At 38.6% G+C, this 21,478-nt stretch overlaps 1 protein-coding gene across 6 annotated transcripts in view; it reads right to left on the bottom strand.

The window, feature by feature from the left end:
• The window catches only part of ZNF536 (zinc finger protein 536), a 1,021,749-nt gene that overhangs the window by 381,538 nt on the left and 618,733 nt on the right, over positions 1-21,478 (bottom strand). For all 6 annotated transcript variants that reach the window (XM_078671206.1, XM_078671207.1, XM_078671208.1 and 3 more), the window contains one exon: positions 16,714-18,291. In XM_078671206.1, the coding sequence (XP_078527332.1) occupies positions 16,714-18,291 (1,578 nt within the window). The remainder of the gene's footprint in view (positions 1-16,713; positions 18,292-21,478) is intronic.

Below are 21,478 nucleotides of genomic sequence, written 5' to 3'. Positions count from 1 at the left end.
CCAAATAGAAATGTTGCTCTAGTATTATGTGTACGACTATACGAACAGAGGAGAAATTTACAGGATTTAGCATGATTGATATACAGTGAGTTGCACTTCTAGAATATTCTACAAGTTGTGTAGCATTTGGAATGGCCATCACAATACAATGAACATATGTGTGGACTCCTGCAAATAAATGAAGTAATGGATTATGAAAATATGATCAGAAATCGAGTTCTAAGCACACATCGCAAAGGACCAATAAGACCAAATCCTTAGGAAGTCTTATGGATAATTCACAGTTAAGAAGACCCAAAGGTTCAACAACAGTAGCGAAATGAATGCAAACAATGAAAATGAAGCAGATTTTTTTTAATTGCTTCGGTCCTGAAGCCTAGCCTTTCACAAGCCTTTCTTCTGGTGTACTGTATCAAAAGTACAATGACTATGCAATAAGGTAAAGAAAAAGGCACTCAAATATTATTTGGAAGTTTTGTGTTGCTGAATTAGAATTTGTTTTTTAGATACAAATGATATCTAAACTTTAATTTTCTGCTCAAATTGTATGGTCTTTTTTATAAGGAGAAATTCTCAGGTGTGTTGTCTATATCAGGAAAGTGTGCATTGGGCAAAATCCACTTCACTCATGATGACTAATGAGGTATACACGGTCTGTGAGATGCTTCTTATCTCTTACAGGGAGATGTTCACTAGCTATTCAAAGACTCCCTATCTATTGTGTGATTGGACTAATTTGCACTGAGCATTTTGGGTTTAAATGATGGCAGCGGTAAGTTAAAAATGACATGCTGTTGGTCTAATGGCAAAACAGTAATGGATCATATGCTAAGCAGCATTTGCTCTAAACTTTCCATCAGAATCTGTCTTGTCATGTTTAGAAACTGTGTATAAACATTGGTAATTAAATCATAAAAGAGGCACCTAAGAGTCAACCTATAGTACCAATTGTCATAAGCCTTACGACTTATTCTCCTAACACAAAATCAAAGTACCCATGGAAATAATGAAAATTAATTGAGTGGACAATGCTAGATCCCACAAGAGGGGATTTCACCTTGTAAGATTTTGTGCGGTCAAGTAATGAGGATACATATGCCAAATTTGTGAAGTGCATGTCAACAGTTCATAAAATGCTAACAAAAGAACCAGATGACCTTACAATGTGAGGAAGCTGTTCTAGTTTACATTTTTTAAGTATTTTCGTTCTTTGGATTTCCAATAACTCTTCAGTTTGCCTACATTGTATAATCTTCTGCCTAAGGATTTGAAACTGCTATCACAGGTGACAAAGGAACATCACCATATAGGATTAAATATTATAAGAGCAAACATTGAAAAGAGATGAAAGGTCTGCGGTTTGTTGGTTCCTTGCAGGTAAACTTCTCAAGACATTACATGCAGCAGAAAACTGGCAATTGTCACATGGACCACTGCTGATGTAATAACAATTTCAATGAGTACACTACCAGTTTCCACCAAATTTTGACTACTTGTTTCTACTTGTGTGTTTTTTCTCTTCAGCTGGTAAAGAGATTTTAACCGCATTAGTTCAAAGGTTCATCATAAATGATTCCATGATGTGTAAGTTCATAACGAGCCCATGGCAGCCAAAATGGAACTGCTGTACATTTTGCTGGCACAATGATAGCTGCCCGGTGATATTGACATTTTTGTTAATTGAATGGGCCAGGGTTTGGTAGGCTTATGAATAGTTCAGGATGACTAAATGTTTGCCAATATCATATTAGTCCACTGTGAACAAAACTTAAGGAAACAGACTTAAGATTTATTATGGTTCAAGAGTATTGAGAGGATGTGGCGTAATTGCCAGAGCTGTCAACTTTGGAAATGAGGAACCAGGTTCGAGTCCAGGTGTTGTCTCAACATTTTGTGATTCTGGGCAAATCACGTAATTTTGTGCCTAACGTCCTTGTGTAGTATAACTGGTGCTCATGTAAAGCACTCCAATATCTTCGGGTCGAATTTGCACAACATAAAAAATAAAACGCTAAGTTTCAACAAAGGGGTAAAGCAGTCATAACGTCTTTATTGCACTTGCAGTTCGCCAACTCTCAAAATTGTTGTCAGGGAGTAAAAGTTAAGCGAGACACACAAGATTGCTTATTGAAGATAAGGTATAAGGTAAATGTCTTTAGCATCTCTATGGCCTAAGAGGAAGTGAAAATGTTAAGGGTACATGCCTATTAAACACCATTATTTATGTTGCTCAAATATTTTCTTCTTTGCTAGGTATTATGTTATGTTATCCAACTGGACACTGTAGAACATACATCGCTGAGGCTGTCTCAGGGTGCAAGGGTCACAGACCCTGTGAACTTGTCTATAAGCTCTAACCGTTCATCTGAATCCTGAATGGTAGAAGCATTATTAAAAAAAAACAGGCACAGGGCTTCCTTAACAGCATGCATTTTAGAAACTGTATAAATGCAACTAAGTCTAGTTCTTCAAGTACCGTAGATGGAATATTACTTGTACACCATTTCAGGGCATTATGTCCCTATTGCACAGGAAAAGCCTCTAACAATTATAAACAGACTCAATATAACTGCTACCAATCAGGCTTTCAGACAACAATGGCATCCCATCCTTCCTGATCCTTCAATGCCTATCTTTAACACCAGTGACCATCAAACACTGATAGACTTCCTGTCAACCAGCATTGGTTCTGAAAGTACCACACAACAAAGGTTTATCTTTTTCCTCTACAGTAAATATCAATTCATCCAGATGAACATCTTTAGAACACAGTCTTACAAGAAATGCACAAAGTACCTCAAGTGTCCGTCCTGTGATCTTCTACCTTTATATCAGCCATCTGAGAATGCTCATGGTCTATTATGACTTTAAAATCCACTGGCAATGTAACCATCCTCACTTACTTTAAAGTATTTAAAAACAATAATTGCGGACATATCTTCATACAAACCTAAAGATCAATTACCCACCAGAAAGGTAAACCCACCAGTACTGATGCCATCTAAATTACAAATAGCTTCAAATAGGCACAGGTCCAAGAGTGCCTCACTGTCATAAACTTGGATGGATTTCCTCTACTAGCAATGGCATGTGCAAGGTCACACAGAGTCTTTAAAGATAGCAACCTTTCTTTCAGACCCCATAGTACTAAAAAGGCCCAGAAAGTATAGTACCAGTTAGCCCGCTTAACTTTACCTTCCAGTATTAGGTTACAGAACCACAGGACAACCTCTGATGTTGTCCAACCTTATTGGCGGCAACATTCTTCTCACTGGCCTGTATTATCTTCAGAGACTGCGACAAGACAGTAACTCCCAGCATGCCCCAATTTCAATTGACCAAAGCAGCACCGACCACAGGACTCGCTTGGCTGCTAATCAACATGAAGAAAACAATCTGAAAACAATCCTCTATGCATCTATGATCTTAAGAACCTACCAGCACAGTTCAAAATCCATTCTTCTCTTCATTACTTCAAAAATGAGCCAAAACAACCCTTTCAGAAACACCTCTTCCTCTTTGCTAGGAATGGTCTAGTTTTCTAGCTCCAGGGATTATACACAAAGAGACACCCCTTCCTGTCACCCCTCAGTGTACAGAGCTGTGTTGCTTCTGTAGATGTGCACCATAGAAACACCTATACACACATTACACTTACAAGCACAGGTAATTATTAAAAAGATCATAACTTTTGAAACATAAAAATATGTACAAGCATTGTACACCTTGGCAGAATATTTTCTCTTCAGTAATAATATTTCTAGGTACAGGAGCAAAAACATTTAGAAATACAGTTTTTCAGAATTGTTGGTGTGAAGTTCTTAAACACACTTAATATTTTAGACTCAATGGCACGAAGATTGCCATTGTAATATTAAGGAATGTTTATTCTTTTTGGGAGGTTCCTAAACACCTGTTGATAGCTGCAGTTTAACATACATTTTGATTGGTATTGACAGCAGAACCAAAGAATGCCCTAAAAAGAGAGAAAGGAAATGAAATGGGGGTATCCATAGAGCATTAATTCTTCCATGAAAGGTTAAAATAATACCCTCTACTCCACGAGATGGATATGGATAGTTGCATGAAAACATTAACATTTATGATATTCACAATTGGAAAACGACAAAGGGAATTGAAATAAGCCAAAATATTTAAGGCATGTGTCTGTGCATTATTGACCTCTTTGAATGAAACCTCCTCTTTGCATGTAAACCTCACTTTGGAAGTCTGGGATTGTGCTTAGATGGCTACCAGATTGAGGGCCTGACTTAGAGTGCAGAGTACAGTTTGTGTACACCATCAGAATAAAATACTACACCATCTTGACAGACTACCCATGCTCCACATTTAGAAATGAGCACCAGTATACTCATTGGCAATTTGTTAAAAGGTTGATGGACGCTACCGTCAAATGGACAGATGTTCATCAAACTTTTAACATCTTTTTGTTTTTTTCAAAAACAAACTTCAGAAACTGGAGTTTGTTTTTCGAAAAGTCAAAAACAAATGATCCTCACATGATGGGAGTTGTCTCCTATTCTGTGAGGGTCATTTAAACGTTTTCACTATCCCTTACTGCCAGATTTTACCCAGAGTAAATTTGGTCATTTGACTGCCCACTCTAAATAGGGCAGGCATTTGAACCGCCAAAACTCCAATGACCCATAATCTGTCTGGCCTACAGAGCACTATATCCGGCTCTGGCTCCCTCACCCAGCTACTGAAGGTCTGCTCCGTGGCAATTCAGACGATTGGATCGAGGGTTTGGTGTAGAGGGTACCGTGGAGCAGTTGCCACAAAGTACCTTCTCTGCTAAACTCTAAACCCTAAGGGCCTTATTTAGAGCTTGGTGGATGGGATACTCCATCACAAATGTTGTGCTTGTCCCATCCACAAGTTGCAAGTGCATTATAGTCTACAGCTTTTGTACTATGGCAGATGTGATATATGCCACGTTTGAACAGAGTATCCAATCCTCCAACCTCTAAATAAGGACCCAAGCCTCTACAAATGTGCAGTGTTATGGGTTCATAAGTTTGAACTACTGTTCTCAGAGTGAAGATAACCATGTTTTGTAACAATCACTTTTTTTTAAAGAAACTCATTTTTGGTTTTCTCCACCAACATCTCATTACTGAAACTGAAACAACTGTTAATAAAACCCAATACCGACCACTCCAACCCACAACATGATGGCCCATATCCAGCAATATTCATTACAAGCACATCCCGCCCCCAGGATCGGTCTCCTGGAATCTGTCCTCCCATAGGCTCAAGTAGCGATACCTCCATAGTCTTTCCACGGATTCCATATTATGCTGAGTTTCCATGGTCAGTTTCGTGCTTTGTACTTCATCTCCTCTGCTTATTCACACCAGCCAATGTAACAATCACTTTTGACATTATAGTGGCTTCCAATAAGCTACTTGCTCACTTTGGAGGAGACACTAATCAGGCTGGGTAACAAGTGAGGTGGTTCAGATGACCTGTGTTCCTCTAGCAGATTTACGATACAAGGTTAGTGGGATTATAAATTTGTACCTGAGAGGTAATTTATCTGAGAATTATGCAATATGTAGCAGTTTCACAAGATAGTGCTATTTTTTTAAAGCTGGCCTTTGTTGGCTAAACTCTTGATATGTAATGGGTAGGAGAGTATGTCTGAATACAGGGATTTTTTTGGCGATGCATCATGTTTCACTGATCTTTGATCACCAGAAGTGCTGACAACTTTGTTTCATATTTTTAGAAATTACTTGAACTTGGTGAAGTGAGGAGACCATAAACATTTGTGTGAAGATAAACATCATTGCGGGCCGTACATTATTTTCCAGCAAATCAGTTTTGTTTCAAGGACAATGTATGTGTTGATATGTTCTAAAATATGTTCCCCCCACTATCAGTGTACTGAGTTGTAATTGAGCAGGCCTTGCCTCCGTGACTGAATCAAAGTTATATCATCTGATTAGGATATCGCTCCTCAGATGTATAATTTCACATGGCTACACCAAGTTGTAACACCTTATTTTGGGGGAATGGACATCTCAGATAAAACTTATGTTCTGCAGCGTAGGGCACATGTTCTGCACAAATGAAAATCATTTTTCTTTGTAAATTTATTTTGATGCAAATACAATAATATTTTGCAAATACTTAGCCTTGTAAAGGCAAAATAAATTTCCCCCAAAAACTAACTTAAACTCTTCATATCAAAAGGTGGTAGAACTGGCAATGACCATTTACATCTCCTTCTTAAGAGAAGTCACACTCTTTAATCACTTGGGTATACTAAAATCAAACTTTAATTGTCCTGTACAGTACTTTTTAAGTACTAATGGATGCATTTAAATGAGTACCTAGTGTGAAAATGTTTCTTTTACAATCTCCTTTTTCCTCCTTTATTATTTGTTTACAGTAGATGAATGTTAACAACTTCTGCAGAACTGCCATATGTTGGTGTGTATTTGAAATATGTTTTAATTGATTACATATTGGTTAACAATGTTAATTTTAATAGGGCACTTTCCATATAAGTAGGTGTAAATGTTCATTCAGGTGAAACGTGTCATTCTGCTTTACAGTTTGTAATCGAATAGTTAACATGATGAATTTGGGTCATTATTCTTTTTATATGTGCAGGCAAGACACATACATGCCTGTACACCTGTGTTGTATATTTAAATAGCTGCTCTCTCTAAATGATGAAAGAAGAGCTGAGATGGGATGAGGGTACAAGAAGCAATGTATTTTGTCTGCGAGCTATGGTTTGCTTGGCTGTTGTACTTGTTAAGGACTGCAAGGGTTTCCACCTCTTCCGATTTTTAGTGACCTGGCCAGTGTTTTTCTATGGAGGGCAGAAAAAAAGGTGCAACCCTACATGTGCAAGGCTAATCATAACTTGCATAATTCAGTCATTTTATATTTTCATCCGTAACTTTATTTTCTGTGAATTTCAGTTTTTCATCAGATACCACATTCAACAGTTGGCTTTTGGTGTTCTATAGCAGTGGTTGGCCACATGCCTTAGCCTTCCTGTGCTCAACATCCTAAAACCTGCCAAACCCTACTGGCGGGAGCTTTAGGGTACATAGGCAAAAGCTGGCTTCACACCAGAATTGTGGACATTTATTCAACTCTCTGCAGGTGCAAATAATATCAAAAAGGTCCATAACATCTAGTTTTAGTTTTTAGGTCTGTTGTTGGTCTATGAACCCTGCCTTGGGGTTCACAAACTCTGCTAATAAATATATACATATATTTTTAGATTTGTTTTAGGTATGTTCCCAATGGGAGATCTTTTGGAACCCCCCCAACCAGAATCAGGAGGAAAGAGGATGCAATTATAGTTTCCTCAATTGTTTCAGAATAGGGTTGGGGTGATTGAATTCTGCAATCTGTGATGACAGTGACATCATTTTTTCTGTTGCAACCAGCCAATCAGAGAGCTTCAGGTCTACAAACCTCAATTCAGGTTCGCATTCAATAAGATGTGTTTCCTTTCGAAATTGAGTCAGCGGATAGTCCCTGAACCTGGGTGGCAGATCATCCACAAACTAATGTTCCAGATAACACTAACTTTGAATCCTTACAAGACTACCTAAATCACTTTTGTAATGCTCATTGAGTCAAGTTCTGCTTAAGCAGATATTGAAATTCTCCATACTGCATCTAGAATTTTGTGATCAACTTGGAATTTGATTTTAGGTTGCATTTTAGGCTAGTTCGATTGTAGCCAGTTGCATACAATAGTCAACCTTAATTGATACAGGAGGAGATGTGTAGTTGTTAATGGATGCCATTTCCGCCTGTGATATATAGTCTGATAGGCCCTGGAGGCCAATGTCTCTCTGCCTCAGAGCTGACTGGTGCCAGGCCAGGGAGATTTGGAATTGCATTTTCACAAACGTTTCCTAAATGTGGTTAATGAATGCCCAGAATTTTTGATTTGTGTTCTCATATGATACATAAGTCTGTCCAAGTTGTGTAGTAAACTCTAGATTAAATGCTTAGCCATAAAATCAGTGAGTGAGTAAGAGCTCAGCATTCTTGTGATGCAATATAGGAAAAGTCCTCATGACTTGCATAGGAGATTTCAGCTGCCAATGTCTCTTGAGAAGATTCCCACAGCAAGAGACAGTCTATTGGTTCAAAATGATCGTCTTTTGCTATGCACTGTGCTGTGTCATTGACTGTAAAGATAGGAGGCCCCATGCTGCTAATGAGAAGTTCACCTAGGCAGGGAAATACATACTGTAAAGTTCCTAGGGCAACTTCAAATTATGTTTAAAAATACATCATGATATTCTAATCAAGGGAAGAGACCATCATTCATGATTGAAAAAGTACAAAAATGTAGTTTATTTAAATATTTTCATCAATAATGAGAAGATATTTTGGACAGAAAAAGGGATAACAAACAGCAAACATTCACATTCATCTATTCATCCAATCATACAAGTCACATACATTTTAGGCTAGTTTTCATATGTTCTGTACATTAGATGTGTATTGATTGTACATAGATCATGATACAATTTTAGTATGATCACATGATTATGTTGATGTATGAATCCAGAACAAAGTTTGCCTCAGTCTAGGTTGTGGCAACATTTATCTACTCGCGTTTCGGCAGAGAGGTGCCTTCATCAGGAAAGCCACTTCCTATATAGTTTAGGACATACTGTCCTCCATGTGGAGTGAACGCTAGATGGCTGGGGTTCCTATGTGTGATGAGGAAGGGGATCCCAAATATGGATGTCTTGGGTACCGAAGCATTGGAAATCCCCGAGGACCACGCAACAGCACAAGCAGGGCTATAGGATTCACCCGTTAGAGGTTCATCATTCTATGAACTGAGCACCCTCTTTCATATCCAGCTCGATGCTTCATGTCCATACAAGTATCTCTCAGCTATCAGAGAGCCTGTTACAAGACTATTACAAGCCCACCTTCTAGATAGGTGATACGCTTCGGTTCCCAAAACAACCATATTTAGGATCCCCCTTCTCATCACACTTAGGAACCCCCACCATCTAGGTTCCGACCACAGCACAAGCTCCCATTAAGAAATGGGAGTTTGTGACAATCCCTGCACCGTGTGGTAGGCCCCACACAGTGCCTACCACACAGTGCAGGGATTTTCAGGGGGGCACCATAGGTGCCCCAGGCCCTTAAGCAGAGGGCCAGGGGGAAGGAGACCCTCCTAGAGGCCCCCAAATGCACTTTCCGACAGCCTTTCCATGCCGGAAAGGTTGGCATGGAAAGGCTGTCAGAAACCGACATCATAATCCCAATGGGGGAAACACAATCCATAAGGGATTATGAGCGGTTTCGAACTGCCCGATGGGCTCCTTGAGACCATTAGACCTGCGTCAGACCCCCAGTCAGTTTAAACTCCGACCGCCGTCATTGTAATATGGCGGTCGGACTTTAACCCTGCCATGTTGGTCGTAAAGCCTCTGACCGACATCGTAATCAGGCCCAAAGAGTTTCTGACAAAATCTAGTAAAAGTAACCTTCAGGTTACTAAAGGCTTGTGTGATATACTGTAGTTTTTACATGCCAAGAGGCTCACCGTTTAGGTTAGCGCTCCTGTGCCCCATATTTATTTGCCCACCTTCCTGTATTGCAAAGTTATCCTGTATGTTGAGGCACAACAGAGTGCGACACCTCAAGCTGACTTGAAGATAGCGAGACTAACCTAGTCCCATCAAGGACAAATGGACTCTGACCTACTAAAGGCTTTACCAGTTTGACGTGCAGAAAACAATATTTCTCAGTATCTTCCATGAAATCTGGGAAAATTCTGTAAGCTTCATAGCCTCATTATTTCGTATATAGAGACTGGTAAGCATTTCTTGTAAATCATGATTTAACATTGTGGTACATTTGAGAATGGTGGTTGGTTTTGTAGGCAATTTTTAATTTTACCACCTAGATTCGAAATCTCCACAGGGTTTCCACACCCACACCCTCATTTATTGAAATATATATTAGGTTCCACAGTGCTCTGGAATATGCTACTGAATTCCACAATTAAAAATAGTTCAAGAAGATTGATTTAAGACTTTAATGCAGATTTGTAAAACACAAAACGAGTGGGTTCAAAAGTTTTTGACAAAAATGAAATGGTCTGTGTTACATTATGGGATGACCAGGGATGGCCTCTAGATATTACAAACCATCGTACTGAATGGTATAATATCGTTTTGTGTGAAGTTGATGATGTTAATGAAATAATGGATCAAAATCATCCAGTGGACTTCGCAGCAATTCAGGAAAAACATGGAATAGAATTTTTGGGAAATGTCATTAAAGTTCGGTAGATTAGGAGCAATCTGTTTAGCTGGGAAAGTGAGAACACCACAATTTTTGATGCAGTAATCAGTCACCCAGCCTGTTGCAGCTACATAGGATGTGTATATATTAAAAACCGTTAGTAACCCAGGTAAATGGTGGGCTAATTTAGGTTTGAGAGTTTCTCAGAAATAATGGTCCGCGATAAACAATACTAAGCCCATATTACACTTGAACATTAATGCTAGGTGAATCCAACTTTTTGTATATACAGAATATATTATAGCCCCAAGATTGAATATAGTTACTACTGAGACAAGCAAAACCTGTACTACTTGAATTTCGTTTATAGGGACTGGTAAACGTATGATATAGGATTGTCCAAAGATATGTCTGTTTTGTGGCTAGATCTATATAGCTCTTAAACAAGCATTAAGAATTTAATTTAATTCAGATCCACGTATAGGTTCGATAGGTTGGTGTGGGAGAGCAGAAGCAGTTCAGTATAAAGAATTTCCTATTCTTTGGGTCTCTTTTTGCTAAATCAAAAGAGGACAAATACTGTTATACTATAGCCACAAAATGGGTTTCCAAAGTTAAGAAAATGATGTGTTTGAATAAACTCGAATTTCTTCACACAGGCAAAAATTGGAGATTTTGATCGGCTGGGGGAAAATTGGAGTCCTGGATTCAAAAACTCGTTGAAGGAAGGGGTCTTTTTTTCTCACCTTCCATTCTTTACATGGCTTACATTATTATTATTCCATTTCAAGCACAAGCAGTAACCTAGACATACTAAATGTATTCAAAAGCTTAAGCTTCTCCTAGTAAGAGATTTCCCAGGACCGGATTATAATTAAAGTTTAGGAGACAATAATATGTATATTACCATTTGACATACTATTAACACAACTCTTTTGGTTTGGACTTTAAAAAAAAATCTATACATTCTAAATCCCTTTAAACTCTATTCACAACATTTATATGAAAAGCATGTTTTCAATGTATGTTATCTGTACCTATTTAGAGCATTTCTCTAGTTTCCCACTTTTAAAATAATTTCCATACCAAATTTCTGTTGTGTTCAAAAATTGTGAAATATCACTTCAAGCCTTTCACTCATTATATCCATTTTCTTTTTAAAGTTCATATATCAAAATCTTAGTACCATGGTGGGATTTAATTGTACACGCATTTTTTTATTTTGGAAACAAATCTTACACCAAACCTTATGTTAGACTTGTTATCCTTACGGTGGTCTTCCCCCAAACATTTTGCCTGCTTACCTCCTCCTTTTGCTGATTCTTTTTGTAGACATTAAGATTCTGAGCATTTTATTGACTAGTGCTAATGTGCATTTGCTTCTCCCTTATACATGGTAACATTGATGTATACACAATTGGAATATTTAGTTTACTTCTAAATCCTGTGTAAAGCTGTTTACCATATACCCAGGACCTGTAAATTAAATCCTACAAGTGGATCCGCAGTACTCTTTGTGCCACCCATGCAAGAAGCTTTTCAAACTTATCTCAGTCCTGCCACTGCAGAACCTGTGTGTTTAATTTAGTGCAACTTCGACTTTGCACTTAAAAGTCTTTGCCAGTAACTCCCTAATCACAGCCATGGACTCCACAGATGTAGTCCTCTCCAAAGGTCTGTAGGCCTTACGGTGCCACCACATTCTTAAACCTAAGACTTCAGCTCCAGCATGTAGAGAATCCCAAAAAAAGCTTCAGTAATCCCAAGTAAAGATAGACCTGAGATTGATACAGCTTAGATAAACAGACCTGATGTTTGTGGTAAATGTGTGTTTATTCTCAAAATTAAAAAATGTCCACTATCAATGGGAATTGCTTTATTACATTTACTCTAACCTTATAGAGTATCATCTAAATGTTTCTGTTTCCGTTCAGTAGACTTTTATCAGGTCAATATCTTACAATATAGTAGAAGCGTGTTGAAGCAACAAATAAAAATTGTGGACAGAATCAGAAATTATTGTTTTGATTGCACTTTAACTGATCTACTACAAAAAGGTTGCATGTTATGGAACACTCATAATGAATAATTTGTTGTGCTTTCTGAAGATTGTGGTGGAAATAAAGGACAAATGTAGCTATGAAGGTTCTTTGATCATATATAGTTAATAATCAATGATCCTGTGGTTGGCTTGACTCAGTCAGAGTGTTTAACCACAACTGTTTCCAAACATTCTAGTAGTCATAAAATAAAAAAATAAACAGTAGTAAAGCCTTTATTTCCTGGATACCAGCACACCACACTTGCCTTTTGTATGGTAGTAGAGAGACCTCATTTGTATTCCTAATGTTAGTGCAGAAGCAGCCTTCTTCCCTAACAACAACAACTTCTAATTCTCAAATATGTGAACCATACAAATAACTGATAGACATTGAGGTATACATCCATGACCTGTTATGGGCCCATGATCTGGAGCAACTTGGTATGTTGTCTCTACAATTTCCTTTTCTCACATGAGGTCAACCAGTCCAAAACTAGAGAGTTAAATCAGCTGTTTCAAAGCTTTGTGCAATGTTGGAATGTTGCAAGGCACTTACTCCATGCATTACATTCTGTATGGGCTAACACCTTATTTGATCATTAACTTTGCAGTTAACCAGAGACGTAATCACAAACAGAGTCAATTCATTCACAATCAAAATGTGTTTTTCCTAATAAGTGCTGTATCTGCTGTAATATTATTAAAGTTACCTAAAATTGAAACTGCTGCCCAGGCACATCAATTTCCTTCACAGAAGACATACAATCATATTTCATGAATCCTAAATAACCACCTGGGAATCCAACTTTAACGATGATAGTGCAGCAGCCGCTATTCTAGATGATCTTCAAGCTCAACTTCTGCACTGTGGTTACCCTTATGCTATAATAGGACTTACTCCAGTCATGGCAAATGACACTCCTTGTAAGCTAGTCACACTTTAGCCACCTACTATTAGCAACACTAAATCCTAGTTACCTAGTCAATTTCTTGTGATCCTGCCTGATGAGATAGACAGCTATAGTTCCCTCGTTTCATTTCAATTTAACACATGTAAGAATGTAAATATTATAATAACATTCCATACATTCAAGCTAAATGCTTCCTTTCGAAAGACTGATCTCTTGTATAAACGAGATAAAGATGTACCTCTAATCCCTGAGAGGATGTCAATCACTGAAGTGCCACAGTCAATTAGCATAAACATAATATACAGCCCTAGCCCGTAACATACTTGTTAGAATTCTCAGTTCTCATGTACTGAATTCTGATTTCAGAGCATTTGTTTACATCGCTGACCTTTTCACCTCGAAATTATGGCATTGCCATCCTGCATTCCTTCTACAACAATACAAAGAGAGAAAGGGTCCTAGGGAAATTTTAAAGACCTGCCCAGGTTCATATCCCCAAATCATACATTAAATACAACAAAAACAAACCGGGGGTCTAGAAAGTCAATATTATGATGGGCTACCCTTAGCTTATCTACAGTAAATTAGTACCAAAGTTACCAGGAAGCGGAACTCATAGAAGAAAGAGAACAAACTGATAAGTGGTAAGATCCAAGCTCATAAGTCTGGATTGCCATCAACTTAACCTTGTGATCAGTCTTATCATTTGGTCATCCAGCTACGGTAATGGTATGTCTCTTGATCATTGAGACGTGCTACCATTCCAACAGTGGTGAGCTGGATCATACCCACAGTCACTTGAAGACAGCAAATGAGCAACTGACTAGTTGAATACCAAAAAGAATAATAAAGTGCCGTGCAATAAACACAAAAAGTGTATAGTGAGTTAAAATAGAGTGGTGTGTCCAAACATAATACACATTTTATTGAAATATAGACACATCCCCATATTAAAACCAGAACAGTGCAAACGGCAGTTTAAACAAATGACTGCCAAAAGGTTGGAATAAATACAACCTGTTATGAACAAATTCTCCGTGTCAATTAATGAAGGTGGCATCTGCAACAAATTTAAATGAAACAAAGTAATCAGAATACCATCTACAAGTGCTCTTTCTAGTGTGGTTCATATACTAACATATTCTATACTTAAATATTCTATATGCTCACCCAGCAACCTACAATTGATTGTTTTCTCACATTTACTTTAGATTCAACACGATTGTATGCAGTAGCAATTTGTGAGAGCATAGGCCCTCCCTGACGAAAGCGGAGGGACTTTTCGCCCGTTTAGCTGAAACATGTTGGCCCTTTTTGGCAGTCATTTGTTTAAACTGCTGTTTGCACTGTTCTGGTTTTAATTAGGGGATCTGTCTATATTTCAATAAAATATGTATTATGTTTGGACACACCACTCTATTTTAACTCACTATACACTTTTTGTGTTTATTGCACTGCACTTTATTATTCCTTTTGGTAATCAACTAGTCAGTTGCTCATTTGCTGTCTTCAAGTGACTGTGGGTATGATCCAGCCCACCACTGTTGGAATGGTAGCACGTCTCAATGATCAAGAGACATTCCATTACCTTAGCTGGATGACCAAATGATAAGACTGATCACAAGGTTAAGTTGATGGCAATCCAGACTTATGATCTTGCATCTTACCACTTATCACTTTGTTCTCTGTCTTCTATGAGTTCCGCTTCCTGGGCGTTCCTGGTAACTTGGGTACTAACTTACTATAGAGAAGCTAAGGTTAGCCCATCATAATATTGACTTTCTAGACCCACGGTTCGTTTTTGTTGTATTTAATCCTGCATTCCTTGTCATCTGCACTACCTTGTCTTCCTAGTTCACAGAACTTGTGATTTATTCTGGTGACTTCAGATGGAAAATACATAACAGTTTGAAATGGCCATCCTTATGGTCAAGGGCTACTACACCAAAGCACCAGGCTACTCTGCCAAAAAGATATCATTATGTCAGATGCTCGTGACCTGACAGACTTCATCCTTCCGAATGATACCATGCTTTGCACCTGATAGGATCAACAACAGTGCAATTTCTATGGACATACTCAGAAAAAGGCTATGAAACAAATGTGATACAAATTCAAAATGTAAATAGACTATAGTGAGCAGTCTGGATTTATGAATAATTCTGAAGCCACAATTAGATTAAATACAAATACTTAATCGAAATCACTGATTAAATTCACAACTCTGACCATTCAAACAAGACAGCTCTTTCAAAAGTAATCTTTCATTAAGAGAAAAATCATAAAGTGATTAGATGTTTTTAATCTTTTTTATAAACTTGGAACAGTCATATGAAAACCAAAGTGGAATCAATTTAAGTAAACAGGCACTCTAACCACCACCCTTAGACAAGTTCAAGGAGCTCATGAAATAAATGTAAAGCCTGAAGTTAGATACACAACTGATTAGTTTCCTCTCCTTCACTCTGGAACTGGAAAGAGTGACCCTTTTATTTATATTTCTGCATGGGAAGAAAGGGAGAATTCAGAGGGAAGTCTAATATTGATGAGGAGGAAAACAATACTTTGCTTCACAGCCCAAATTCCTATTATGGAAAACTTTTGAAAAGACTTATTTGCTATGTTCTTCATAGTAGTTTTCAACTCTACGGTCAATTCCCATTAGGAGAACTAGCCTCACATTACACTTTTTAACATGTCTTCGACTACCAATGGCACGAAGAATTAAATTCAAAATCATATGAATCGTCTTCAATGATACATCCGGCCAGGAGGCAAAATATTTTTTTGCTATCTGTTCCTGAAATATAATCATAAGAACAGTGTAAGATCGTGTAATGTAAATCTGCTTCTTCAGGCCATATTTTATCCCAACATTGTGGAATTCTTGGTGCCCAAAGCTGAAGAACTCACCTAAATTGACAATTTTAGAAAAAGAAGACTGCTGAAAGAAACCACCAAAACAATTAAGGAAACCTTTGAAAGCTTCTCTCAGCAGTTTGACTCCCACTGAAAATTAGATCTGACACCTCTTCCTTAATGACCCAACTCTCTAGAACTTAGGATGCTTTTTCACCTAAGCAAGGTATTGAATAACGTTCAAGACTTGTTCCCTACATCATCTTTAGCACCAAAGAATGGCAGGCCATCGTAAGCCTGATACGATATATACCACTGCAAATTCCTCCTGAAATGTATTGCAATTTCATAACTTAATGTGCACAAAATGTTGCAGTTATACCATTTATAGTAACCTCTGCATTGTTGTTTTGTCATCAAAGGACACAAATGCTGCTTCAACGTAGATGGCTGTGCAAGAATATCAAACACATGCATAGTTTAACCACTCTTATCAAACTGGAAGGTGAAAGGCATGGCCCATATCAGTATAATAGCAGATCTAAGACTAGAATAAAACATTTATACTCTTATGTGCATTTTATTTTTTACGTAAAGTAAAAAGGAGAATTTGGTACTTACCACACAAGTCTGGTCTTTTGACACATCCTGCACTAGCTGAGCTGTTTCCGAGTCCATTAAAGGCTGCAAGGCCATCTGAGCTGTACGCGCGAAGGACAGACAACATGTTTATCTGCTTCTCTAAGACTGGTTGTTCTGGCACTTGTTCAGAGTTCATTGTCTCTGGTGAACTATCTTGGACCAGTGGAAGATTTTGACAGTGCCATGGCTTCTCAGAAGTTTGTGGCAAAGGCGACTCATGTCCCCGTGTTTTACTACTGGCTACCTCATTTTGAAAATTGTCGTCATCTTCATTGGTGTCTGTGTTGGTGATTGAGAGATGTTTGTTCATCAGGACAGGTTCTGTTTCCATATCCTCATCCTCATCTTCTTCATCTTCTTTACTTGTGTCATTATCGTCAGACGATGTGTCTTCAGAAGAGTCATCTGCATCATTTGTATTTATAGAGCCAAAAGGAAGAACATGCAGGTCTTGTTCGGGCTGTATTTGTTCTTCATTTTCATTGGTAGCACTGGACTTGTGTAGTGCGGAGCCAGCTACGCTCTGATATACATCAAATTGTTTGTAGAAATTGGATGCAAAGTTCCCAAAAGGAGAGTCCATATGGCCATGCCATGTAGGATTCTTCTGCTCACTGATTGTCTCCTTATTTTGCCGTTGATGGGGCAGAGTGTCAGCCGATGACTCCAGATGACAGATCAGTTTTGAAACAAGAGAATCCTTGCTGGATTGTGATGAAGAAGAGTGTGCATTTACTTTATTTGAAGAGGAATGACCTTCTATTGATTGACCTTTGTTGTGACCCATTGCACCCAACATATACTCTTTACGCTTAGCTTTGCCTAGGTGATTGGCTTGGAGATGGAGGGCCATCAACTCCATTGAAGATGTGGTGAAGGAGCAAAATAAACATCCATGCCAAGCAATGTTATCACGAACTGTTATGGAAGAACCTGGAAGGGAGCCTGTATCTGGCCTTACCGAAAGGTCAAGAGGTTCATACTGAGACTTCTCAGTTTTCCTATGCGAGGCCTTACAGTCTGTTTTGTCTTCATTGCCATCCGTTCTCGTGGTGTTTTTAGATACGGTGTCTGATAAGGCCTTATCCTTCATCTGCTTGTCTTTCTTCAGGGAACTAAGGACAAAGTTGTCCATGAAAGCCTGCAACGACCCCTGAAAATGGACGCCGTTCCCAACCATTCCCTGATAGGATCTCCCAAAGTCAGTAAAATGGATGCCTTTCGAAGACATGTCGGCAGACTTCTGATTTTCTGACACGGCATCGGGCGGCATGCTAGGCCCCTGTCCCTGGCGGTCCCCGGCTGCCCACTGCTGTGTCGCAATACTGCTCCTGAAATCCATGCTAGGAAGGCCCTTGAATGCCCCTCTCAGGATATCAGGCCGAGTAAAGAGAGGCCCTTTGCTTATTTCCTCTTTCTGTTCGTGGTTTGGCGCCTGCCCTGGAAGCGGCCCAGCTCCATTTTGCCTCTCCCTGTGGTGACGTTCCAAGTGGTATTTCAGGGACGCCGACTGCGTGCCAGCATAATCGCAATGAGGGCACTTGTATGGTTTCTCACCTGCAAATGTATTAAAAGAAAAGATAATCATTTCTACTGTTTATCAAAGCCTGGCTGAACAGAACAGCGCTCAAATTAGAATCAACATGTGTTCTTTATAAGAATTCTCATCTAACAATTGCTTCTTTGAAAGCCTGCATAGTATCAGGAAAATAATTTATATTCTTTAGCATTTATAATTATTTCCTACTATTTTTGGCTCATCAAGGAAACCATGATGTCTATAGACAATTAGCAGTCTTTTTTTTTTCTTTTTCTAACGTGTAAAGAAGAAAAAAATCTGGCGAAATAAATGCTACGGTTATGGAAATAAAACATTACGATTTTACCGAGGGTAATAATTAAACGCACAACTTTAGGAAGACAGATTGTCCGACAAATGCACGGCTGTAGCGTGTAGTGTGTACACTAACTAACTATTCTATGTGTTTAAATTGTACACATGGAAACCATTTTTATCCTAAAAATTTTATGGTGCTGTTACGCAAGACTGAAATGAATGATTTAAGTCGTGCTCTGCTGTAAATCACGGATATAATTAGCAAATGGCATACTGCACAAGTAATTTATCATTATTTGCAGGGCACAGTTCCAAGAGGATTCGCGGATCCGCAGACCTACTGCATTGTTTCTAAATAAAGATCCGAAAACGCAGGTTCCTTAAAATATTAACATTATTGCTCTGTGACTGCAGCATGAAGAAATGTCATTTACATAAAATGGAGTCAATGCTAGACAGGAACGGAACCCACGTCATAAAGAAATGCGTATTAAATATAGCCGCTCTATTTCTAAGGCTTTTGTCTAGTATTTCAGACTGTGTGCAAAATGCATACTTTTGGCATGCTAATGCAAAACCAAGAACCGTGTAAGTTTACAATGATAAACAGCCCACATGGTGACGAAAATTCTGTATAAAATAAATCAGCATCACAAAGCATTTGTCCTTTAATGGAGGGCATACATAGGGTACTTGAAGATGTAATATATGTGAAATATTTATGCATTTGCAGTGTCAGGTTTCCATGATACACTCACGATCACACGCATGTGTTTGGTTAGAAATGGAAATGACCAGATCAAATAAACTGCTGAGTACTACTAATTTCGATTTGTATAGTTTACTGTTGTCATAAAGGCCCTTGTTCCCAGTGAGTAAGCCAGGAGTGGGTGAGGAATTTACCACACATTGAATACACGGCATTTACCTATAATTCCAATATTTTCACTTGGAAATGAGTCATCACCTCTGGAATGTCTAACGCGCTTAATTCCACATGCTTTGTCTTTTTTTGGGGACTTATCCACCACTTAATTTCGACAGATATGACCTGCTAAAAAATTAGAATAGCACTCAACTTGAAGTTCCAATGACAGTACAATCTCCCATAAACTCAGGAATCAGGGTTTAACCTCCAGCTCGTAATCTTGTGAAGGGTGTTGGTTTCTTGGTGCTATATGGAGATGGTGCATCAGGTGAATGTGAACCACAAATTGACAAAAGCTTTTGCTGTTGCTTAAGTCAGAATTGGTGCACTTTCGGCTTTGTTGTCACTACTGCTTAAGAGCAAAGGAGCACATGAGGGAGGTTGTTACCTCTTTAGTATAATAAGTTGGAGGAATGTCCTAAATACATGTCTGTATGTGCTTTGGATGAGGGCCAGGGATGTGCCATGAACTTGGGTTGCCAAGCTATTCACATTATTTGCACTAGTGCTCTGCAAACTGTGCCTGGGATATCCGTGTGGTTAGGACTTGAATGCGAGAGAGAGGTTGCTGGGTGGCAGTTGTTTATGGAGCTGCCATGTCATGTGTGAGGGGCATAGATGTGCTTCTGTGATGGACAATTGGCCAGCGGATGGGAAGTGTGAGGCCACAATTCACACTAGCACCCCTGCCACGCCCACGAATGCAGATTTGCACTGTGGGCAAATGAAGGTGGAAAGGCAAATCCCACATAATCATTATATTTGCATCAACACAAATTTGCGCTCTGAATTAGCACATTCGCAGATTGCATTATGTGTCCCTTCTATGCTTGTGCAGGTGGTGGATCTTTGGCCCACATGCATCAAGCATTTTTGGAGTCGCAAACGGTGCGATTCCTTAAAATCGGCCATTTGCGATTCCAAAAGTGCTTTTTGGGATGCATCATGATATTTTAGAAATCGTAACATTTTTGGGATTTCTAAAATTGCGTTTGCTTTTAAGAAGTCGCAAATATGCGATTTCTTAAAAGCAATGCATGATTACTTTTTAAAGTTGCTAAATCGCAATTAGGGGGTCAAATTTACCGAGTAATTGAACCACTCGGTAAATTTGCAAAAAGTGTTTAAAACGCTGAAAATGCATTTTTTTCAACATTCATGTTACGGACACACATGTCCTTAGGGCACGTGTGTGTGAAACATGATGCGATAAATACATTTCAGGGGTGCATGGGGGGGTCATTTGGACCCCCCCCTGCACCCATGAAATTTTCAAAGTGACACTCGCAATTTGCTAATGCCTTCCCATTGCATCCTATGGGCCTTTTGGCCATAGGAACCAATGGGAATAGCGAAAATGCACTTAAGAATTCAGTATTTATTTGGGATTCGGTAAAAATTGCGATTTTTACCGAATCACAAATAAATACCGAAAAAAATGATGCATAGCATTTTGCATTTCTTAATTTGCAATTCGGTATTTTTCGCAAATTAAGAAGTGCAAAATGTCTCAATGCATGTGCCCCTTTGTTTGTACTTGTGGGTCAATTACTTTTGGTCACCAACTACTCTTGTGCATACTGCTTCATTTGGAAAAGGTCTAATCTTGCAAAAATAAAGTTTGGGATTTACCCTCTTCCTAGTTACTATTATCATAAAACGATAAAGCATTTGTATGGTACATATCATCATAAAGTATGAGTGCACTTTCATACACATTTTGACAATTACTGTTGATCATAAGTATACTATACAAGTAAATATGCATTGTCGCTCTATCTTGACACAGTAACCCCGTGCGTGGCATGTGGTCTAACGGGGGTCTCCAATACAAGAATTGACCTCCACATAGGTTGTGACCTCCAGCTTCCATTCCAGCCCTATAGTTATTGTCTACGTTTGATGGTTGGTTAACCAACACTTTATAAATAGAAATATACCAAGTCCCTCCAGTAAGCAGCGCTAAAATCTTCCATCTT

Source organism: Lissotriton helveticus, chromosome 12 (assembly GCF_964261635.1).
Source record: "Lissotriton helveticus chromosome 12, aLisHel1.1, whole genome shotgun sequence".
Classification (NCBI taxonomy): Eukaryota; Metazoa; Chordata; class Amphibia; order Caudata; family Salamandridae; genus Lissotriton; species Lissotriton helveticus.
Note: the sequence above shows the minus strand (reverse complement) of the source record. Positions and strands in the feature narration are given on the sequence as shown.